General features: G+C 41.1%; 1 protein-coding gene across 4 annotated transcripts in view; it reads right to left on the reverse strand.

The window, feature by feature from the left end:
• Positions 1-556: 556 nt before the first annotated feature.
• The window catches only part of SCAMP1 (secretory carrier membrane protein 1), a 69,572-nt gene continuing 49,025 nt past the window's right edge, over positions 557-21,103 (reverse strand). For 2 of the 4 annotated variants that reach the window (XM_056541611.1, XM_056541609.1), the window contains 7 exons: positions 20,073-20,174; positions 17,118-17,233; positions 16,089-16,213; positions 13,955-14,114; positions 7,031-7,132; positions 6,430-6,547; positions 557-2,028 (listed from right to left, as the gene is read on the reverse strand). In XM_056541611.1, coding sequence (XP_056397586.1) covers positions 1,864-2,028; positions 6,430-6,547; positions 7,031-7,132; positions 13,955-14,114; positions 16,089-16,213; positions 17,118-17,233; positions 20,073-20,174 — 888 coding nt within the window. In that variant the 3' untranslated portion in view covers positions 557-1,863. Of the gene's footprint in view, positions 2,029-6,429; positions 6,548-7,030; positions 7,133-13,954; positions 14,115-16,088; positions 16,218-17,117; positions 17,234-20,072; positions 20,175-21,103 lie in introns of all 4 variants that reach the window. The other 2 variants (XM_056541612.1, XM_056541610.1) reach the window with 2 other exon arrangements.

Here is a 21,103-nt window from a genome sequence, read left to right on the forward strand (position 1 = left end):
CACTGGAGGAAAAATCCTCCCACTGTCAGCTTGTGTCCCGCTACTGTCAGTGAGGACAAGCTGGGAGTTGTAGTTTTGCTAATGCTAGGGGAGATGTGAGCAGACAGCATACTGAGGGAGGGGGCGGAGACCTGCACAGTGAGGCCACGCCCCTCCCTTTGAGAGGAATTTAGACTAGTGAGCTAAATTAAAAGTGAAATAAAAAAATTTATAAAGGTGCTAGACACATAAAAATTTGATGTACATGGTCAGGATTAGGTACTGAGTGATATATTAAAAAAAATGTTTTTTTGTTGGATCTGATGGGTACACTTTAAGGTTGGCCATACACCTTAGATCTGTGTTTTCAAGCAACGTGCCTCCAGCTGTCACAAACCTGCAATTGGTCCTCAATATTGAAATAGTATTTAATTGAAAATCCCTTAAGCAGGAGAAAATCTTTAGGTTGGCTATATGCATTAGATCAGTGTTTCCCAACCAGTGTGCTCCAGCTGTTGCAAAACTATAATTCCCAGCATGCCAGGACAGCCGAAGGCTGTCCTGGCATGCTGGGAGTTATAGTTTTGCACCAGCTGGAGGCATACTGGTTGGAATATATTGCAATATATAGTTGCTTGCTCAATGCTCGCTTCACCTGGATGCTCAGCATGGCTGAGAGTGCATGTGTTTTAAATCATGAGAAAGGCTGCTGCAGATTCATCTAATGGTGTCCTATCTCCCTTGAGAACAAAGGCTTGGGTAAGTTAAACTTGCCTTACCCTTGTCTCCCTACCTACCGTTAGGGGGGCGGTCCGGACAACCCCATACACATAAGATGTCAACAGTAGTTCAACAATAATATATTACACAATCAAAAACAGTCCTGTCTGTCTACCGACAGCTTCAAATGTTTAAAGGGAAAAAGAAACTAAAAACAAAGTACTTCCACTAGAAGTTACTTAAAAAACCCAAGCAAAATAACAAATGCACTGCATTAAATGACAAAAACAGCAAAAATGGTAGTGTTGAAGAAGACGTCACAAACACTCAAAAACACAAAAAGGCTAGGAAGAAAGCCAGCACAAACACGGATACAGCTTTTCCCTTTCTTCCCCCCCAGCCCTAATGGACCTTACAGTAACCACTGAGAAAAAACGAAAAAAAAAAGAATCCAAAGTACGCACCAATCCCGCGGAGGTACTCCGATTAGATACAACCCCGGGAATAAAGGGTTAAATCAGCCATTTAGCTTATGCTCTACGGACTACATCAGAATAAAAGTACCATTTGTGCTTTATCCTTAAAAATGCACGTAAAAATCAGACACCAGCTACTTACTTACTACGTGCAGGAATGGATAGTGATCACAGGGTTTCCTAAGAACCGAGTGATCGCTCCACCAGAGATTAATGTGTTTTCTAGTAGAAAGACAAAAAATAAATAAAAAAATGTACCAACAAAAAAATGTAAAATAAAAATGTGCATTCAAGAGCATTAAGAGTTAGCAAATACTTTCGGTGTTTAGAACCTGAAGACAGTTCCAATCTAGTTACGCCATATTCACACTATAGTTTACCCAGACAGGATTCGGGTCGGAGTAGTCTCAGTTCAAGGATAGAAAGGGTTGGGATGAAGGGACAGAAGTGTACAAGAGATCCAGTAACAGCATCATTATTTTCACCATGCACAACCAATAGACCCAAAACGTGCCAGGGGAGCCTTTTTTTGTTTCAGTCCTGGCATAGAATGAGCTGAATGTAACAGATACACATGGCAAGTGCAATTTAAAGTCTTTTTTTTTATGGGTGTTGCAAACACGGCTGGAGGAATAGAGCGTGACTGGAGAGAGATGACAGTGGTGATGGTAGCCTTGGACAGGAGCCTTTACATCTGGTTACCCTTGAAGGCGTTCTGGGCAGCGCTGCTGGCAGCTGTAGAGGCGGCATTGGCTGCAGCAGTCTGCACAGTTTTGTTAGACATCACTCCTGTAGCAAACTCTTGCTGGGCCTTCTCAAAGCTGGCGCCTGTTGTCCGGTACAGACCATGCACCTGTAAGTAAACAAGCAACAAAAGCCTCAAAATAGGTTCATAAAAGTAAATCAAAATGTGAACTCCTAACATGTTTACACTGTAATGGGAAGCAGTGTCTGCCACGGAGAGTTTCATAGAGATCATAGGATGGGCCTCCTCTAGTAGTAGCCGTACTTAAAGGGTACCTCTCATCAAATAAACTTTTGATATATTTTAGATTAATGAATGTTGAATAACTTTCCAATAGCATGTTAATGAAAAATATGCTTCTTTCTATTATATTTTTCCCGCTCAGTCCTGTCAGCAAGCATTTCTGACTCATGCTGGAGTCCTAAACACTCAGCGCTGCCAGCCTGCTTTGTTCACAGCCAAACAGGCTGTGAACAAAGCAGGCTGGCAGCTCTGAGTGTTCTCCTTTGTGAACAAAGCAGACTGGCAGCTCGTAGTGTTTAGGACTCCAGCATGAGTCTGAAATGCTTGCTGCCAGGACTGGTAGGGAGACCCCTAGTGGTCATTTCTTCAAAGTGGAAAATTAAATAGAAAGAAGCATATTTTTTAATAACATGCAATTGTAAAGTTATTCTGCATACATTAATCTATAATATATCAAAAGTTTTTTTGATGAGAGGTACCCTTTAACTTTTTAACCAGTGAGCAGGATGCTGGAGAGATACGGATGCAAATGTAAAAGCACCAGAAGAAAAAGCAAAAAAATAAATAAACCTGAATATGAGTCCCCTTCCTTTATATCAGCATTTTATATATTTAATTTCAGGAATGATTTTAACTTTAAAAAGAAAGGACTGACAAAACTTTGTTGTTACAAAATACTGTTAATCCAATAAAAAGGTATTACAAGTTTCTATGATTTTGCATAATATATATATATATATATATATATATATATATATATATATATATATATACACACACACACACACACACACACACACACACACACACACACACACAGTCATGGCCGTAAATGTCGGCACCCCTGAAATCTTTCAAGAAAATGAAGTATTTCTCACAGAAAAGGATTGCTGTAACACATGTTTTGCTATACACATGTTTATTCCCTTTGTGTGTATTGGAACTAAACCAAAGAAGGGAGGAAAAAAGCAAATTAGACATAATGTCACACCAAACTCCAAAAATGGTCTGGACAAAATTATTGGCACCCTTTCAAAATTGTGGATAAATAAGATTGTTTCAAGCATGTGATGCTCCTTTAACCTCACCTGGGGCAAGTAACAGGTGTGGACAATATAAAAATCACACCTAAAAGCAGATAAAAAGGAGAGAAGTTCACTTAGTCTTTGCATTGTGTGTCTGTGTGTGCCACACTAAGCATGGACAACAGAAAGAGGAGAAGAGAACTATCTGAGGACTTGTGAACCAAAATTGTGGAAAAATGTCAACAATCTCAAGGTCACAAGTCCATCTCCAGAGATCTAGATTTTCCTTTGTCCACAGTGCGCAACATTATCAAGAGGTTTGCAACCCATAGCACTGTAGATAATCTCCCTGAACGTGGACGGAAGAGAAAAATTGATGAAAGGTGTCAAGGCCGGATGGTGGATAAGCAGCCCCAAACAAGTTCTAAAGATATTCAAGCTGTCCTGCAGGCTCAGGGAGCATCAGTGTCCGTGCAAACTATCAGTCGACATTTAAATGAAATGAAACGCTATGGCAGGAGACCCAGGAGGACCCCACTGCTGACACAGAGACATAAAAAAGCAAGACTACATTTTGCAAAAATTAACTTGAGTAAGCCAAAATCCTTCAGGAAAAACATCTTTTGGACAGATAAGACCAAGATAGAGCTTTTTGGTAAAGCACATCATTCTACTGTTTAACGAAAATGGAATGAGGCGTCAAAGAAAAGAACACAGTACCTACAGTGAAATATGGTGGAGGTTCAATTATGTTTTGGGCCTGTATTGCTGCCTCTGGCACTGGGTGCCTTGAATGTGTGCAAGGCATCATGAAATCTGAGGATTACCAATGGATTTTGGGTCGCACTGTACAGCTCATTGTCAGAAAGCTGGGTTTGCATCCAAGATCTTGGGTCTTCGAGCAGGACAATGACCCCAAACATACGTCAAAATGGATGGCAACAAAGTGCTGGAGAGTTCTGAAGTGACCAGCAATGAGTCCAGATCTAAATCCCATTGAACACCTGTGGAGAGATCTTAAAATTGCTGTTGGGAAAAAGCGCCCTTCCAATAAGAGAGACCTGGAGCAGTTTGCAAAGGAAGAGTGGTCCAACATTCCGGCTGAGAGGTCTAAGAAGCTTATTGATGGTTATAGAAAGCGACTGATTTCAGTTATTTTTTTCCAAAGGGTGTGCAACCAATTATTAAGTTAAGGGTGGCAATAATTTTGTCCAGCCCATTTTTGGAGTTTGGTGTGACATTATGCCCAATTGGCTTTTTTTCCTCGCTTTTTTGGTTTAGTTCCAATACACACAAAGGTTTCAGGGGTGCCAACATTCACGACCATGACTGTGTGTATAATATATATATACACACACATATACACACACACACATATATATTTACACACATTTACATATATACATTTACATATAAATTTAAACATATATTTTTTCTCTTTAATCTTTATATATACACACACACACTTCATTTTTATATATCAATATTTACCTATATACACTGTGCATATTGCTTTAGGAAGGTTGCCATCACTGAAAGTTGCAAAAAGTTGAATAAAGAATGAAGGGGGACTCCCCCATTCAGGTTGTGCTACCTTTTTAATTTTTTGTAGAGCCACAATACACAGTACACCTGAATCAGGCCCAGTGAGGCATGCACCCACCATATTTTATTTTTCATCCTGTGAGGTTAGCTACAGCGATATATAAAAGAGGCAGCAGACTGTGCAGAAAATCCTTTATAATACACATAAGCAGTATACACAGGGCCCAGTGCATCCTTTGATTACTGCTATGCAATGGCCAAAGGAACGGAATGTCCCTAATAACATATCAGGCAGAATAGTTTAGTATTCAGAAATGTAAAAGTGAAAGCGAGGGTATTAGACGTCATGGTTACTGGTGAGATTCCACACGGTTTAAAAAAAAGGGACATTACAGGTCAAGCTGAGAAGTGCAGGTGGACACAGCAGTGGATACTACATGCCCCCTCCTTGCTGGAAACCTGCACCATACAGACTGCTACACTGGAGTGTTACAGTATTTAGCAGTGGTCTCCAAACTGGCTGTCTGACTGGCATGCTGGGAGTTGTAGTTTTGCAACATCTGGAGGTCCACAGTTTGGAGACCACTGCTATATAGCATAGAGCAGCATATCCCAGCACCAGCGAAGAATGAGAAACCTGTATATAATGTCAGTGATGAATGTTTATAGTATGTACACATTCTAATAGTATACACTACACTTAGCCATAACATGGGGCAGCTGCTTAGCAAATTCTCAAATCTTCTGTTTCCTAACTTCCCACATCCCCATAGATGTGCACTTTTATCTGGTGAAAAGAAGCCTCTGGAAATGCCAAAATCGGTATGTTCAAACATGTTTAAAGGGGTACTCCGCTGCTCAGTGTTTGGAACAAACTGTTCCGAACGCTGGAGCCGGCGCTGGGAGCTCGTGACGTAATAGCCCCACCCCCTCATGACATCACACCCCGCCCCCTCAATGCAAGTCTATGGGAGGGGGCATGGCAGCCATCACACCCCTCCCATAGACTTGCCTTGAGGGAGTGGAGCGTGACTTCATGAGGGGGCGGGGCTATGACGTCACGAGCTCCCGGCACCCGCGTTCGTTTGTTCCAAACAGTTTGTTCCAAACGCTGAGCAGCGAAGTACCCCTTTAAAAGGGAACCAAGCATTAGATTTTACCATATATAACACTCGGCAACTCCTTATAATGTATATGGTAAAATCTTCAATCTCCGAATCCCTGGGGGTCATTGCTGCCCCAGGGATGGTAAGCATATGAATGTTATCACCCCCGCCTCTCCACAAGTAGCCCCCTGGGTGGGGAGCTATACTTATCTAGTCCCTTAGCAGACAGAGCAAAGCGGTGACACGTGCTGTCAGTCACGCTGAGGGGGTGTCACTATGCTTGTTCCCGTTTAATGCTGCTTTCCTTTATTGGCAGATTTGGGGTGAAAGGTTGCTCTCATATAAATTAGATCCTCTGTGTGTTTAGACGACATTTACCCGACTAGCTTACTATGGCATCATTGTGTATTTTGTATTCTGGATAAACATCAGATATTGCCCAACTCTAGATGTAGTGAAAGCTGCAAAACAACATAATAATGTACATCAAAGTAGTAACTTTAAAATCATGAGATGGTTATACAAAAGTAATACTATACAGGAAAATACAACGTGACAATACTAGATGTAGGTCATTGCTCGGCACTTACCTTTTTAAACATAGCTAGTGATACTACTGCAGAACCTGTGAAGAGGGCGGCGATCAGGATCATCATGATACCCACGGGAATATTGTTATTAAGAGCAGTCAGTGCAGAAATCCAACCGCTGCAAAGCACAAGAGCCATTATATTGCTTGTCAGTGAATGAAATCCACCACTAATGTCAGTGGGTACCCGCTTTATTGACCTGCTTGCTAACAATAGGGCAGTGTTTTCCAAACAGGGTGCCTCCAGCTGTTGCAAAACTACAATTCCCAGCATGCTCAGACTGCCGAAGGCATGAAGACAGTTGTAGTTTTGCAACAGCTGAAGGCACACGGTTTCAAAGACACTGCTATAGTGTATCAGATTCATAAGTTAGTAAATAGGTGTATGAGTTTCCACTATCCTTCCACAAGTAAGCATTACACAAAACCCTGTCCACCACTGGTTATCTGTATGCATCCTGTCATATTGTCCTGTATCAAGGATTTTTATCATTTTAAATAGTGCCAATTCTATATGTGGTGTCAGTGAAGTGAATTAAGTGTCAGTTATGCAATTTTAGTATTATCCAGCCAATATCCAATCAATATAGTGTGCCACTTACCAGTTACCCCATCCTTTAAACCCTGCTGCCTGTAGGACATGCACTGCAAACTGACAGATGTACACGAAGAAGAACACAAAGAACCTGAAGGAACTGTCACTCCTGTCGAGACAAACATATTGTTAAGATAAACGACAAAACCAACCCCAAATATGTGCACAGAAGTGCAGGCGATAATTCTTATAGGGATTATACGGTGAAATTGTTTACATTTATTTTAGTACTTTGTCCAGACTGCCTAATAAAAACTTTAAATAGGGAGAAAAAAAAAAAACCTAAATAAATAAAAGCGCCAAAGCCACCACACTACCTGGATATGTTCCCTGTAAGCCAGGGGTCTCAAATTCAAATTATCTGGGGGCCACTGGAGGTAGCGGCTGGGTGAGGCTGGGCTACATGCGCCCCAAACATATAATGCCCCCATCATGCGCCCCTCATCATCCACCAGCAACACCCCCCACCAGCAGTAGCACCCCCATCATCCACCAGCAATAATTTTACGGTTTAATTAACGTTCTATATTTATTTAGTTTGGACATTTGCTCGGCACTCGATTGATAAAGCCTGGTCCAGCCAGGCTCTATCATTCACAGAGCCGGGACCAGCGCTGAAGGAGAGGTAAGCCCCCACTGGACCAACAGGGACTGTTTAACCCCTTAACGACGCAGGACGTAAATGAACATCCTGGTGACGTGGTACTTCACTCACCAGGACGTACATTTACGTCCTGAGCATAACCGTGGGCATCGGAGCGATGCCGGCATCATGTGCGGCAGGTCCCGGCTGTGGATCGCAGCCAGGGACCCGCCGGTAATGGCGGACACCCGCGATCCCACGGATGTCCGCCATTAACCCCTCAGATGCAGTGATCAATATCGATCACGGCATCTGCAGCATCGCGGTCACTTAACAGGATGATAAGATCGCCCGCAGCGCTGCCGCGGCGATCCAATCCTCCTGCACGGCAGACGGAGGTCCCCTCACCTGCCTCCACTGTCTTCCGGGAGTCTTCTGCTCTGACCTGCCTTCCCGCAGACCAGAGCAGAAGATGACCGATAACCCTGATCAGTACTATGTCCTATACATAGCACTTAACTGGATTAGCAATGATTGCTTTAAATAGTCCCCTATGGGGACTATTAAAGTGTAAAAATAAAAGTAAAAAAAAAAGTAACAAAATAAAGTAAAAAAAAAAATGTGAAAACCCCCCTCCCCCAATAAAAATGTAAATTGTCCCATTTTCCCTATTTTACCCCCCAAAAAGTGTAAAAATGTTATTCCCAAAAAAATTTATAAAAAATGTAATAAAAGTTTTGTATAAGCAAATATGGTATTAATAAAAAGTACAGATCACGGCGCAAAAAAATGAGCCCTCATACCACCGCTTATATGGAAAAATGAAAAAACTATAGGTCTTCAAAATAAGGGGATTTTAAACGTACTAATTTGGTTAAAAAGTTTGCGATTTTTTTTAAGCTCAACAGTAATAGAAAAGTGTATAATCATGAATATCATTTTAATTGTATTGACCCAGAGAATAAAGAACACACATCATTTTTACCATAAATTGTACGGTGTGAAAACAAAACCTTCCAAAATTTGCAAAATTGCGGTTTTCTTTTTAATTTTCCCACACAAATAGTATGTTTTTGGTTGCGCCATACATTTTGTGATAAAGTTAGTGATGGCTTTACAACGGACGACTGGTCACGCAAAAAAACAAGCCCTCATACTAGTCTGTGGATGAAAATATAAAAGAGTTATGATTTTTTGAAGGGGAGGAGGAAAAAACGAAAGCGTAAAAATAAAATTGTCTGAGTCCTTAAGTCCTTAAAATTGTCTGAGTCCTTAAGGTCCAAATTTTTACGAAAACGTAAAAATAAAATTGTCTGAGTCCTTAAGGGGTTAAAGGTCACTTTAGATGCCGCTGTCAGCTTTGACAGCTGTGATCTAAAGTGTTAATAGCCCGCGGCCGCAATCACCGCATGTCTGCTATTAACGGCCGGTATGGCGCAGGCCCGAGTCAGGGGCCCCTGCCATAAACTTGACGGCACAAGAACGTGTATACACGTCTTTGGTCGTTAACCAGTTAATATTCTCTGCCATCCTTCCCTTCTCCTGCAGCATGATACTACCAGTCCCAGCAGCTCTGCTCTCACTGCAGGCCAGCTCGCTCTTTCAGAGCAGCCCCAACTCTCCTGCTCTGTGAGCAGAGAGATTCAGTGTGTGATTGGCTGAGGCTGCACACACCTCCCAGCATGGGAGCACGACTGTCCTTAAACCACATGGTCTGTGTCCCTCAGGAGGTTGGGGGCTGCTATCAGAGAGGGACTTTGACAGAGACACGGTGGATGGCTTGATGATGTCTTTACCTCACCCCCTGCACATAAGTGACAACTGAAAGGGGGGAAACTGCTCTATATAGCTAATAAATAATATTTAGACAATTACCTAATCCTGACAAACATATCTAATTTTTATACCTCTGTCGCCTATATTCATTATAAAAATACCTCTTTTCATTAGCTCACAGTGTTAGAAATCCTCTCAGCAGAAGGGGGCGTGTTGTGGTGCTGGGAGGTGATTGGTGTGTCTGCTCATGCAACCTTGTTCATGAGCCATGAGTCATCTCTTGTCTATGACTCATGGACAAGCTGATGCTGCTGTAGGACTGGTTAATGTCCCAGTAGCTATGGCGACACCTAGTGGTGGGAGACGCTTTCTTTATTAAATATTCAAAATTTTCTGAACAATCATATTACAAAAGGTCTTTACTTTTTATCAGTAACAACATATAAAACATTTTTCGATCTGACAGTGCCCATTTAAATAGGTTGGTTAGAGGGAAAGGGTGGGCTATGGGTTTAGTTTCCTGGAGTACCCCTTTTAACTTGCCTTCCTCTGCTCCCTCGTAGCCCTTCAGTATCAGGATGCCCCATCTCCAGCAGGTCTTTACTGACTCCAGAGTTGTCCAAAGCTGCAGACCGGACATCACAGCACCGTTTAGCCAATCACTGGCCGCAGAGGTTTACAGTCTCTGACAGTGATTGGTGGAGTGGTGCTGACAGTTCCCCCAGCTGCAGACACTATCAACTGCAGCTTAGAGTGCCCTGATACCGGAGACTACGAGGGAGCGAGGAAAGAGTTAAAGATTTTACGGGAAAAAAAAATAATCACCAGACAAAGCCTTTAAAATGGACATCAAATAAAAAAATTAAAAAAAATACATGCATAAAAATTTTCTTTAAAGGTAAGCACAGCTGGAGATGGAGAGTATCTGGTATCAGTAGTGTGCACTACCATGACATCACCGCTAAAACAGGAAGCTGGGAAATAAGGGTGGGGATTAGCCCCCATTGACCAAATAGAGTCTGAAAGGTATCAGAGATGGTCCATATCAAGACTTCCTTGTGGAATCGGTGAGGATTATATATGGTCTTCCTTTACTTTGTATTTATAGTCAGCATGTGGGGCAATTTTTTTTTTTCATACTTCCATATTCATACGCACAAGGATTATAATGTATGCTGCCTGAGCATAAACTGCTTTTCTACTTTCATACATTGTAATTGTGATATTAGAAGAGGAGCACGGAATATAATACTATGTTATAATCTGTTTTCTTTGCTTGGATTTTATATTAAATTTCTTTAAAAAATATGTCTGTGCACATCTCTGAAGTTATGATAAATATTATAAACCTTATAGCTTTGGCACAATGGAGCAAAAAGATCTGGAAAGCTAAGAAAGAGAGGAACCATTAAAGGGGTACTCCAGTGGAATTTTTTTTTTTTTAAATCAACTGGTACCAGAAGGTTAAACGGATTTGTAAATTACTTCTATTAAAAAAAGTTCTTTACTTTTTGGAACACAGAGCTCTCTGCTGACATCACGAGCACAGTGCTCTCTGCTGACATCTCTGTCCATTTCAAGAACTGTCCAGAGTAGGAGAAAATCCGAATAGCAAATATATGCTGCTCTGGACAGTTCCTAAAATGGACAGAGATGTCAGCAGAGAGTTCTGCGTTCCAAAAAGAAAAGAATTTCCTCTGTAGTATTCAGCAGCTAATAAGTACTGGAAGGATTAACATTTTTTAATAGAAGTAATTTACAAATCGGTTTAACTTTCTGGCACCAGTTGATTTAAAAAAAAAAAAAAATAATAATAATAAAAAAAAAAACGTTTTCCACCGCATTAAGGTAGCTGGCCGTACATATGAAATATTTGGGCTGGTGTACTTAAATAATAAAGCAATGCACATGCTCATTGCAGAGCACTCCTTGTGTGCAACCCAGGGGTGGGGGTGGGTTATAATCCAGATATCTAGGATTAGTTGCTTTTACTAAGCCAGACAAGCCCTTTAAGCTTTGCATGCCATGAAATGCACAGTATTGGAATATATATATATATATATATATATGTATATATATGGAGAATGTGTTTAAACATTTTATATACATGGATTCATGCCATGTGATGAAGCTAGAAGATATATATATGGTTGAAGTGCCAAGAATACAATGTGCTTTCAGTTTGTAGGAAGCGTGCCGTCTGTGTGCCCTATATAAAAGGGCTGGAAATGTGTTACACAAGGGAAGCAACTGATTTACAGAAAGCAACACGCAGGAGGCACATGAGCCTCTCTTGGCAGGGTCTACACAGTCAGATGGAAATGCATATCTTTGCCAGATTTTCTCTTTTCAATATCAACAAGCAGAGGCTAAATAGATCATCTATCAGTCAGGAAATCGCAGGGCACTCGAGATTGTATTCCTTTGAACAAAGTTAACTTTTTTCACATTTGTTGCGGCCCTTAATAAAATAAAAATAAAAGTTTCCCTCCATCGTTCTCCACTCAATATCCCATAATGACTAAGTGAAAACAGAATGTTACAAACCTTTGCTAAATTATTGAAAAGGAAAAACTAAAATATATTGCAGTGACATAAGTATTTAGACCCTTTACAATTCCAACCTCTAGTACTCTTGGGGATGAGGCCACAAGGTTTTCACACATGAATTTGGGGAATTTCTACCATTTTTCTTAGCAGATATTCTCAAGCTCTGTCAGGTTGGATGGGTCATACCTAGAGATGAGCGAACTTCCAGTGATTCGATTCGTCACGAACCTCTCGGCTCTGCGTTTGCTGACTTTACCGTGCATAAATGAGTTCAGCTTTCAGGTGCTCCAGTGGGCTGGACACTCTTTCCTAGGACTGTATCCACCTGTTCCAGCCACCGGAGCACCTGAAAGCTAAACTCATTTATGCAGGGTTAAGTCAGCAACCACCAAGCCACTAAGTTTGTGACGAATCGAATTACTGTAAGTTTGCTCATCTCTAGTCATATCAATGGTGGAAGTCATTTTGCTAAAGCGGTACTCCCGTGGAAATTTTTTTTTTTTTTTTTTTTTAAATCAACTGGTGCCATAAAGTTAAACAGATTTGTAAATTCCTTCTATTTAAAAAGTACTTATTAGCTGCTGAATACTACAGAGGAAATGGTTTTCTTTTTGGAACACAGAGCTCTCTGCTGACATCATGACCACAATGCTCTCTGCTGACATCTCTGTCCATTTCAGGAACTGTCCAGAGTAGGAGAAAATCCCCATAGCAAACATATGCTGCTCTGGACAGTTCCTAAAATGGATAGAGATGTCAGCAGAGAGCACTGTGTTCCAAAAAGAAAACCATTTCCTCTGTAGTATACAGACCTTAAATAGTACTGGAAATATTAAGATTTTTTAATAGAAGTAATTTACAAAATCTGTTTTACTTTTTGGCACCAGTTGATTAAAAAAAAAAAAAGTTTTCCACGGGAGTACCCCTTTAAATCTCTTGAGAGATAATTGATTGGAGTTAAGTCAGGGCTCTGGCTGACATTTACAGGGTTGTCCCCAAGCCACTCCTGTTTTGTCTTGGCTGTATGCTTAGTAGTTGGAAGATGAACCTAAAAATGTCTCAGTACTTTGATTAAACTTTCCCTCAACCCTGACCAGTCTCTCTGTCAGCCAGAGTGACTATTGGGTTCTTAGACACCTCTCTTACCAAGGCCCTTCTCTCCTGATTACTTAGTATGTGAAATAGCTATTTCCTGTTGGAGCTCCCTTTCCCAACTACAAATCCCATGACACTTTGTAAGTGTGAGGTCACTTTTCTCCCTCCCACACATCAGCACCCCACACATTCTCTGTAGTATGATCTACCAACCACCCAGCAGTTGCTCCACCCATTGAAGCTAACAGGATCCCTTTCATCACCTGACTAGTGATGTAATATCTCGGGCCGCACTGCAACCTTGGAAAACCTGAGATGACAAAGGTATTGCGAGACCACAATGAAACACAGGTACAGACACTATATATGATGAACTTCACTAACTTTTACAGCCCCTGTAGCATTGTCAAATAAAAACAAATCCTTGAATACCCCTTTGATGCAATTTTGGGCGATAGTCTCATACAGGTTTCACTGTATGTCCATGTAAAAATTACATTTTTTTAATCTAACATATTTGCTAAAATTTCTTCTTCACCTTCTCATTATGAGATATTGAGTGCAGAACAATGGCAGAAAACTTATTTTTTTATTTTAACACCAGGTTTCAACATAAAATATGAAAAAAAGGTGAAAAGAGTGATGATTCTGAATGCACGATGAAATGCAGGCACATTTTTGTTGCATTTTTTTCAACTACAATTGAGTGTACAATTTGCTGATGTACAATTTGCTGGTTCATGATACAGATCCTTTCCTGCTAGCACCAGAGTATCTTTTCCCCTACATAGTGCAGCCTTCATCCTGAACTTACTCTCTTTCTCTCTCTGTATCATTTAAAATACAAGATAAAAAAAAACAAATGAAAAAATTAACCCAAAACACATTTTACATAGATGCACCAACTTAAAAAAAATCTCTCTTTACCTGAAGGCCCCATACAGTGGTCTGTACCAGCATACAAAGGAGCATGGTGTGAAAAGCAAAAACCACAGGATGGCCAATCCAAAGTCAACGCCTCGACTTGTATCGACACAGAACCACGCCAGACAGCCAAAGATATTTACAAACAAGGTGACTGTATGGACTGTGGAAAAAAAAAAGTGTTACTATTATAGCATTCGAGAACATTGAAACTTAAAAAATTCTAGCTATTTGTGCAATTTTGCATCAGAGTGTAAATGGGGGAACACTTGTTTAAATAATTCTTATTACTATTACTGTTGATACTACTAATACGAATAATAATAATAATGCTAATTGAAACAATGATTTACAGGCGTTTCCTGGTTCCTTTAAAAAAAAAAAAAAAAAAAAAAAAAACTGACCAGGGGGTTGAAACAGCTGGATGATTTACCCCTCAAACTGGGTCCAGCAGAGTGAAGTTCCCAGTTGCTCTCCCAGACGTACTGCACACACTGGGCGGTACCGTTTCTGAGCCAACCATGCAATGCCAAGTGAGTTCCGTGCACAAGCCCTTTTCTAATTATTAGGACTCGCGCACAGAACTCACTCACACTGCCTCAGTAACCATAAAGTCTGAAGAGGAGGGAAGGCAAATGTTAGACTTGTGCTGTAAACCAATTCTACAGCCCTGAATTGTGCAGATAGAGTTTTGATCCTGGTATGATCTGAAAGCTAACATTCTCCTTTTAAACGACACCTTAACCTTGTAGGCTAAATCCCAAAAGAGCTGAGCAAATTCACTTTTACAATTCACTAAAACACCTACCCATAAAATGCATTGTGCATCGAAAACTGCATATGGGAATTGAGACAAAAACCCCATCTTTCACGTAAGGTTAGGGTTTATTTTACTATCCTATAGTTTTATTTCAAATATACGTAATAATATATATAAGTAATATGTGTACCAAGTATTATTGAAATATCTCCAGCCGTACGGAAGTTATGTGGGAACATACATTTCCCATAGACTTACATGGACTTTAAACAAAAACCCTGCCCCTTGCAAATGGGGGTAGGTTACAGTTAAATGTCTATTTATGTCTATCCTATATATATTTATGTCTATCTATCCTATATATTAAGTAGACACATAAGTAACATTTGACTAAGTATTATCGCAATATCTCCAGCCATTTGGAAGTTATGTAGTAACATATAATTCCCATAGACTGGTATGGTAATTTTAACAGAAACCCCAACCCTCGCAAATAGGAGTCGGTAAGGGTTAATTAACCTATCCTATATTTTTAGTTGACATATAAGTAACGTGTGTACCAAGTTTCATGGAAATATCTTTAACCGTTTGGAAGCGATGCTGGAACATACATACATATATTGAGGGAGATTTATCAAAATCTGTCCAGAGGGAAAGTTGCTGAGTTGCCCATAGCAACCAATCAGATTGCTTCTTTCATTTCTCAAGGGCCTTGTTAAAAATGAAAGCAGGGGTCCGATTGGTTGCTATAGGCAACTCAGCAACTTTCCCTCTGGACAGGTTTTGATACATCTCCCACATTGAGTATATATGTTGCTAATTTCCTCAAGTTTTTTCTTCTTTTTTTAAGCGGCCTGAATTTCTTTGGTAAAATACCTTCACTAAAAAATAAAGAAAACACCTTCACTTAAAAAAAATAGCCCAGCCTGTAGAGACATATTTATCACATATTATACCCCTTTTAGTATACATGTACATTGCGGTTTTCACCATTATAGTGTAAAACAACATACTGCTACATCACAGGCTCAGGAGTACTGTCACCCAATCCGCAATAGGTTTCAAGTGTAGTATACAGTTTACAATCCACCCCCCGCCCCCTTACAATGACCAGGATTGGAGCCAACTCTAATCCCGGCAGCTTAACCTCTTAGATGTCAGGGTGAACAGTTACCATAGCATCTAAGCAGTTGACCAAATAAAGTGAACCAGTGAAATTCCGCTCTATTTTTAGACCTCCTACTACAAAGAGGAGTATTTTGGCTTATAACTATACATTAAGGAGCTGTGTAAGATCCCAGAAACGAACCCTCAGAAGCATATTATTTGTAAGCGGTATGCTGGCAGATTTCCAGCTCACCTAAATACAATACTTACACATCCATAGATAGTACATAATCTTTACAGTTTTCTGAAATTCCACAGGAATATCCACTGAGAAATCTTGGTAAAAACATGGGCCAACAGGAAAATTTCCCGGTAAGGGAGGCCAATTGTTCTTTCTTCCTGGAGCATTAAAAAGATAGAGTAACAAAGAAGACATTATTTGACATTCAGTAAAGTTACAAAACAGTTAATGTGATCACGAGAACGGAGGAGCAGAAGCAAATTTGTGGAGTTATTATACTTTATCTGACACCTCCCTGGCCTGGTATATCATGTGTATAGACAAGTCAGATTACAAAGCTTCAGTAGTAAATAGGAGCGCTAAAAGAAGTAATAAAAATACAGACAGAAGTGTTGCTTGTAGGTAATGGATTAAATGTCACTCATAGTTGACCGGGCCGGTGATCCTTCATGATCATACATCGAAACTTGGGCGGAGATTTATCAAAACCTGTGGAGAGGAGGAGTTGACCAGTAGTCCATAGCAACCAGATTATTTTATTTTTCAGAGGCCTGAAAAATTAAATATGCAATCTGATTGGTTGCTATGGGCAACTGGTCAACTTTTCCTTTGCACAGGTTTTGATAAATGTATCCCATAGAATGTGTTGGCAGATAGGAACCATTAGGCCCATCTAGTCTGCATACTATGAATATTCCCCGGCTTTATCTTATATGAAGGATAGCCTTATGCCTATCCCATGCATACTTAAAGGGGTACTCCACTGAAAACATCTTATCCCCTATCCAAAGGCTGGGACCCCCGCAATCTCCAGGCTGACAGTGTTCGTGACATCACACCATGCCCCCTCCATTAATGTCTATGGGAGGGGGCGTGACACCAGTACATAGCTGTCACACCTCCTCCCATAGATGTGAATGGAGGAAGAGTGGTCGCCAGTCATTAGGCGCGGAGCGGAGTTCGCTCCGTGCACTGAATGACAGGGGTGCCGCAGCTGAGATCCTTAGGATAGGGGATAAGAGGTTTTCATGTGGGATATCCCTTTACAGAAGCCATACTTGCCTCCTGGCTGGTTCAGACTCTGAATCTCCCGTTCCCTGCGGTCTAATTCTGCGGCTTTTCTTTCCAGTTCTTCCTGGCGCTTCAGCAGCTCAGCCTGGGCTATAGCGTGTTCCTTAAGATAAAAAAAAAGGATATTAGCCCAAAAGCAAATCATTTTTTCACAATGGGAGTTATCAATCTTTACTAAATATGACTCATGTAGCACCACAGATTTTACTGTATAAAATAACATTTATTTCATAGAAATGTCTAATATAGATGGGCCTCGCCTATAGTTCACCAAAATAGTGATCCGTGCACATTAGTCTCTGAAACGGTTGAAGCAAGCAAAGTTCTGACTTTTACCTGAACAGATCAGAAATCCAGATGAGAATTGGTGATTTACCAATTCTCATCTGGATTTCTGATCTGTTCAGGTAAAAAAGTCAAAAGTTTGCTTGCTTCTGGGGGTCCCATTATCATATCTACAGTCTTCAGTGTGTGGACTTCATGTAGATGCTGTTCTCCTTTATTGTAGTGCTATGACCAAACATGGTTACATCCGATGGAATATGGATTATTTCCTAGAAGTCACAATTACACCTCTATGTGTGGCAATGATGCCTGTAAAGTCTCCTACAAGATCTGAAATCAGTCTCATGTATATTCATACACAAGACTGGGGATATGACAGCTCAGTATGAGAGGTAAAACAAGTACTTTGGAATTCACTTATTATAACCCTCATTCCTGGCCACCAGTTTAGGAATACCAGTCAGCCCCTACTGACATTTGTAAGATAAAAGCACATTATGCCCATAACGCTCAGTGTGCCCACCTGAATGATGTGTATGGAAGTCCTTGAGTGGTCCCAGCTTGGCATTACATACTAATGTAACCTACACCAATCAAAAACACTGGACCAAACTAGATTTCACCCTATGGAAAGAGCCTAACAGCATTCAGCCACTCAACGTGCAAATATCAATGGAAGAAGCAAAGGAACGTCTGACCAAGCATGACATCACTGAGTATCACAACCACTTCCTGTATGTCCGACACCCCAATAAAGGTATGACTGCTGCCAGGACACCCTACAATCAGCTGTCACGGTCCAAACGGATTAAAAAAAGGGATATATGTAGCATCATATACTCAATGAAATCAGATGAATCAACATATCATATACATGAATTTGTCTTAAGTGGACATGGCAAGTCTATAAGTAACATATCCAGTTAAAATCTATAATCTAATGCAGTGATCTCCAAACTGTGGACCTCCAGATGTTGCACAACTCCAACTCCCAGCATGCTGGGAGTTGAAGTTTTGCAACATCTGGATGTCCATACTTTGGCTAGAGAAAGCGAGGGCTAGAGAAAAGGGTTAAAAGGAGACCCCCAGTCTTGAAAAACTTAAGGATAGGGGATAAGTTTCAGATGGCGGGGGTCTGACCACTCCCCCCCCCCCCCCCCCCCTCATGAAGCGGAGTACGACACACACCCTCAATACAGCGCTATGGCAAAGCTAGAGCGCTGCCTTCGGCAATCTCCGGCTCTGCCATAGCGCTGTATTGAGGGGGGTGTCTGCCGAGATTCGTGCCGTGGTCAACATGCGCTCTCTGGACAGCAGGCTGGGGCCCTGTACAGGAGACCGCGGGGGGCCCCAGCGGTCGGACTCCCCCGCGATCTGAAACTTATCCACTATCCTTAGAATACGTTTTTTAGGACTGGACTACTGTTTTAAATGAGTCTCAGGGTGTAATCTGTGGATGGATATGTGATGCAATGGAATGACCTCAGGGGGTTCAAACTCAAAGGCAAGAGAAGGCACAATCACAATATTGGATGTAGAAATATAAGGATGCACTCACCCAGTAACAGGTCAAAACTTCTTTATTAGCTGTGGTGTCCGTTCATACTCTGTGTGATGGTAGGGAGGTGCGGTCGGCAGATCGCCAACTGGGCGGCAGAGGCGGCGCTCCTTTCGCGGTCTTGCTCGCTTTCTTAAGACCGCGAAAGGAGAGCCGCCTTGCCTCTGCCGCTCAGTTGGCGTTCTGCCGACCGCACCTCCCTACCATCACACAGAGTATGAACGGACACCACAGCTAAAAAAGAAGCTCTGACCGGTTACCGGGTGAGTGCATCCTTATATTTCTACATCCAATATCTGGATGTCCACATGTTGGGAGTTTTGCAAAATCGGGATGTCCACAATTTGGAGACTACGGCTTTAGTGTGAACTGTGGTGGTTATTTATATATGTTAATCCTTGTCCAGGAGAGTGTGTATAGACAATGTTAGACACCTATGCACATGTAACGTGGCATTTTCTGTCTACAATAGCATGACAACAAAGTCTCAGGTACTCCTGCGTGCAGCTGCTTTTCATGGGCCATCAGAATTACTCCTAAATGTGCTGATATTTGAGCATTATTTAAAGAGTACCTGTCAACAAACCATATTTTCTAAACTAACTCAGATTATATTCCCTAACTACTCCTAACACCCCTCCTGCCCTTAAAAAAAAAATTCCGAGCTTTAAAAAGCTGTGTATCATACCTTTCACCTTACTAACATTGTGTGAGCTCCCAGCAGGAAAAGGGGGCGTTCCCCAGCAGATGAAACATCACTGAAGCCTGCGAGAGCTGTGCCTCCCCATGCCCTAACGCACTTCCTGAATTTGGTCTCCTGCCAGGCCGGGAGGAGACCACACTTACTGTTTGACTTGCGCAGGGCACATAACAGACACATAACAGAGCCACCTAGTGGCCATTTGTTTCAATCACATTAAAAACATAAAACGTTAGCTATTCATTTGCTGTTAAAATTCTCAAAGTGTCTTATAATTACATAAGGAACAATATATTAAAAGTTTGGTGACAGGTCCTCTAACAAATAGGCCATAGAAAATGCTGTTAATTCTTCTCTGCTGCCATTTTCCTGAAAAACACAGCACATCAGACGACATACCTTTGCAATCTGTGTGTAAGCTGGAGGTTCCTCTGTCGGCTTCATTATAGCCGGCTGTGTGTTGGGAGCTGCAGGCGGCATTTTCACTTTTGCTGGTTGTGCCTGAGAGAAGAAGAAGTAGAAGAAATGTGAAGATTAATAGATAAAATGATTTACCATGTGACCCAAACATTAAAGGGGTACTCCGGTCGAAAACAAATGTTTTCAAATCAACTGGTGGCAGAAAGTTATACAGATTTGTAAATAACTTCTATTTAAAAATCTTAATCCTTCCAGTACTTATCAGCTGCTGTATACTACAGAGGAAGTCTTGTTGTTCTTTCCAGTCTGACCACAATGCTCTCTGCGGCCACCTCTGTCTGTGTCAGGAACTGTCTGGAGCTAGAGGTTACTATGGGGATTTTCTGATACTCTGGACAGTTCATGACACAGAGAGAGGCGTCAGCAGAGAGAAATGTAGTCAGGATGGAAAGAACTGCACAACTTCGTATACAGCAGCTGATAAGTACTGAAAGGATTACGATTTTTATACAGAAGTAATTTACAAATCTGTCTAGCCTTCTGTCATCAGTTGATTTGAAAACACTGGTTTTCCACCAGAGTACCCCTTAAGATTATGCCAGGTAACATTTCACTATTATAAAGAAAAAAAAAAAATAAATCTCATTCGCCACATTTTGACATTATGTTCCTGATCTGAATGTGGAATTTCCACTGTGTGAATTGGACAGTGGAATCCCCATTCAACACAATGAGCAGTAAATTTAGCAGAATTTCCGAGCAATTTTCCAGCAGAATTCGGCAGTAAGAACATGGTCTAAGGCTGCATTCACACCACGTTTTTGCAATACAGTTCCCGTATACATTTTCAATGTGAAAACCGTACGGAACCGTATTGAAAACCGTATGCATTGACTCTCCATTGAAAACAGTATGCCAAAATATGCATCCGGTTGTGTCCGTTTTGCATCCTGTTCGGTTTTGTCAGTTTTTTTTCCGTATCCAAAACTGTAGCCTACCAGTTTTTGGTC

The sequence above is a fragment of the Hyla sarda genome, chromosome 1, assembly GCF_029499605.1.
Source record: "Hyla sarda isolate aHylSar1 chromosome 1, aHylSar1.hap1, whole genome shotgun sequence".
Lineage (NCBI taxonomy): Eukaryota > Metazoa > Chordata > Amphibia > Anura > Hylidae > Hyla > Hyla sarda.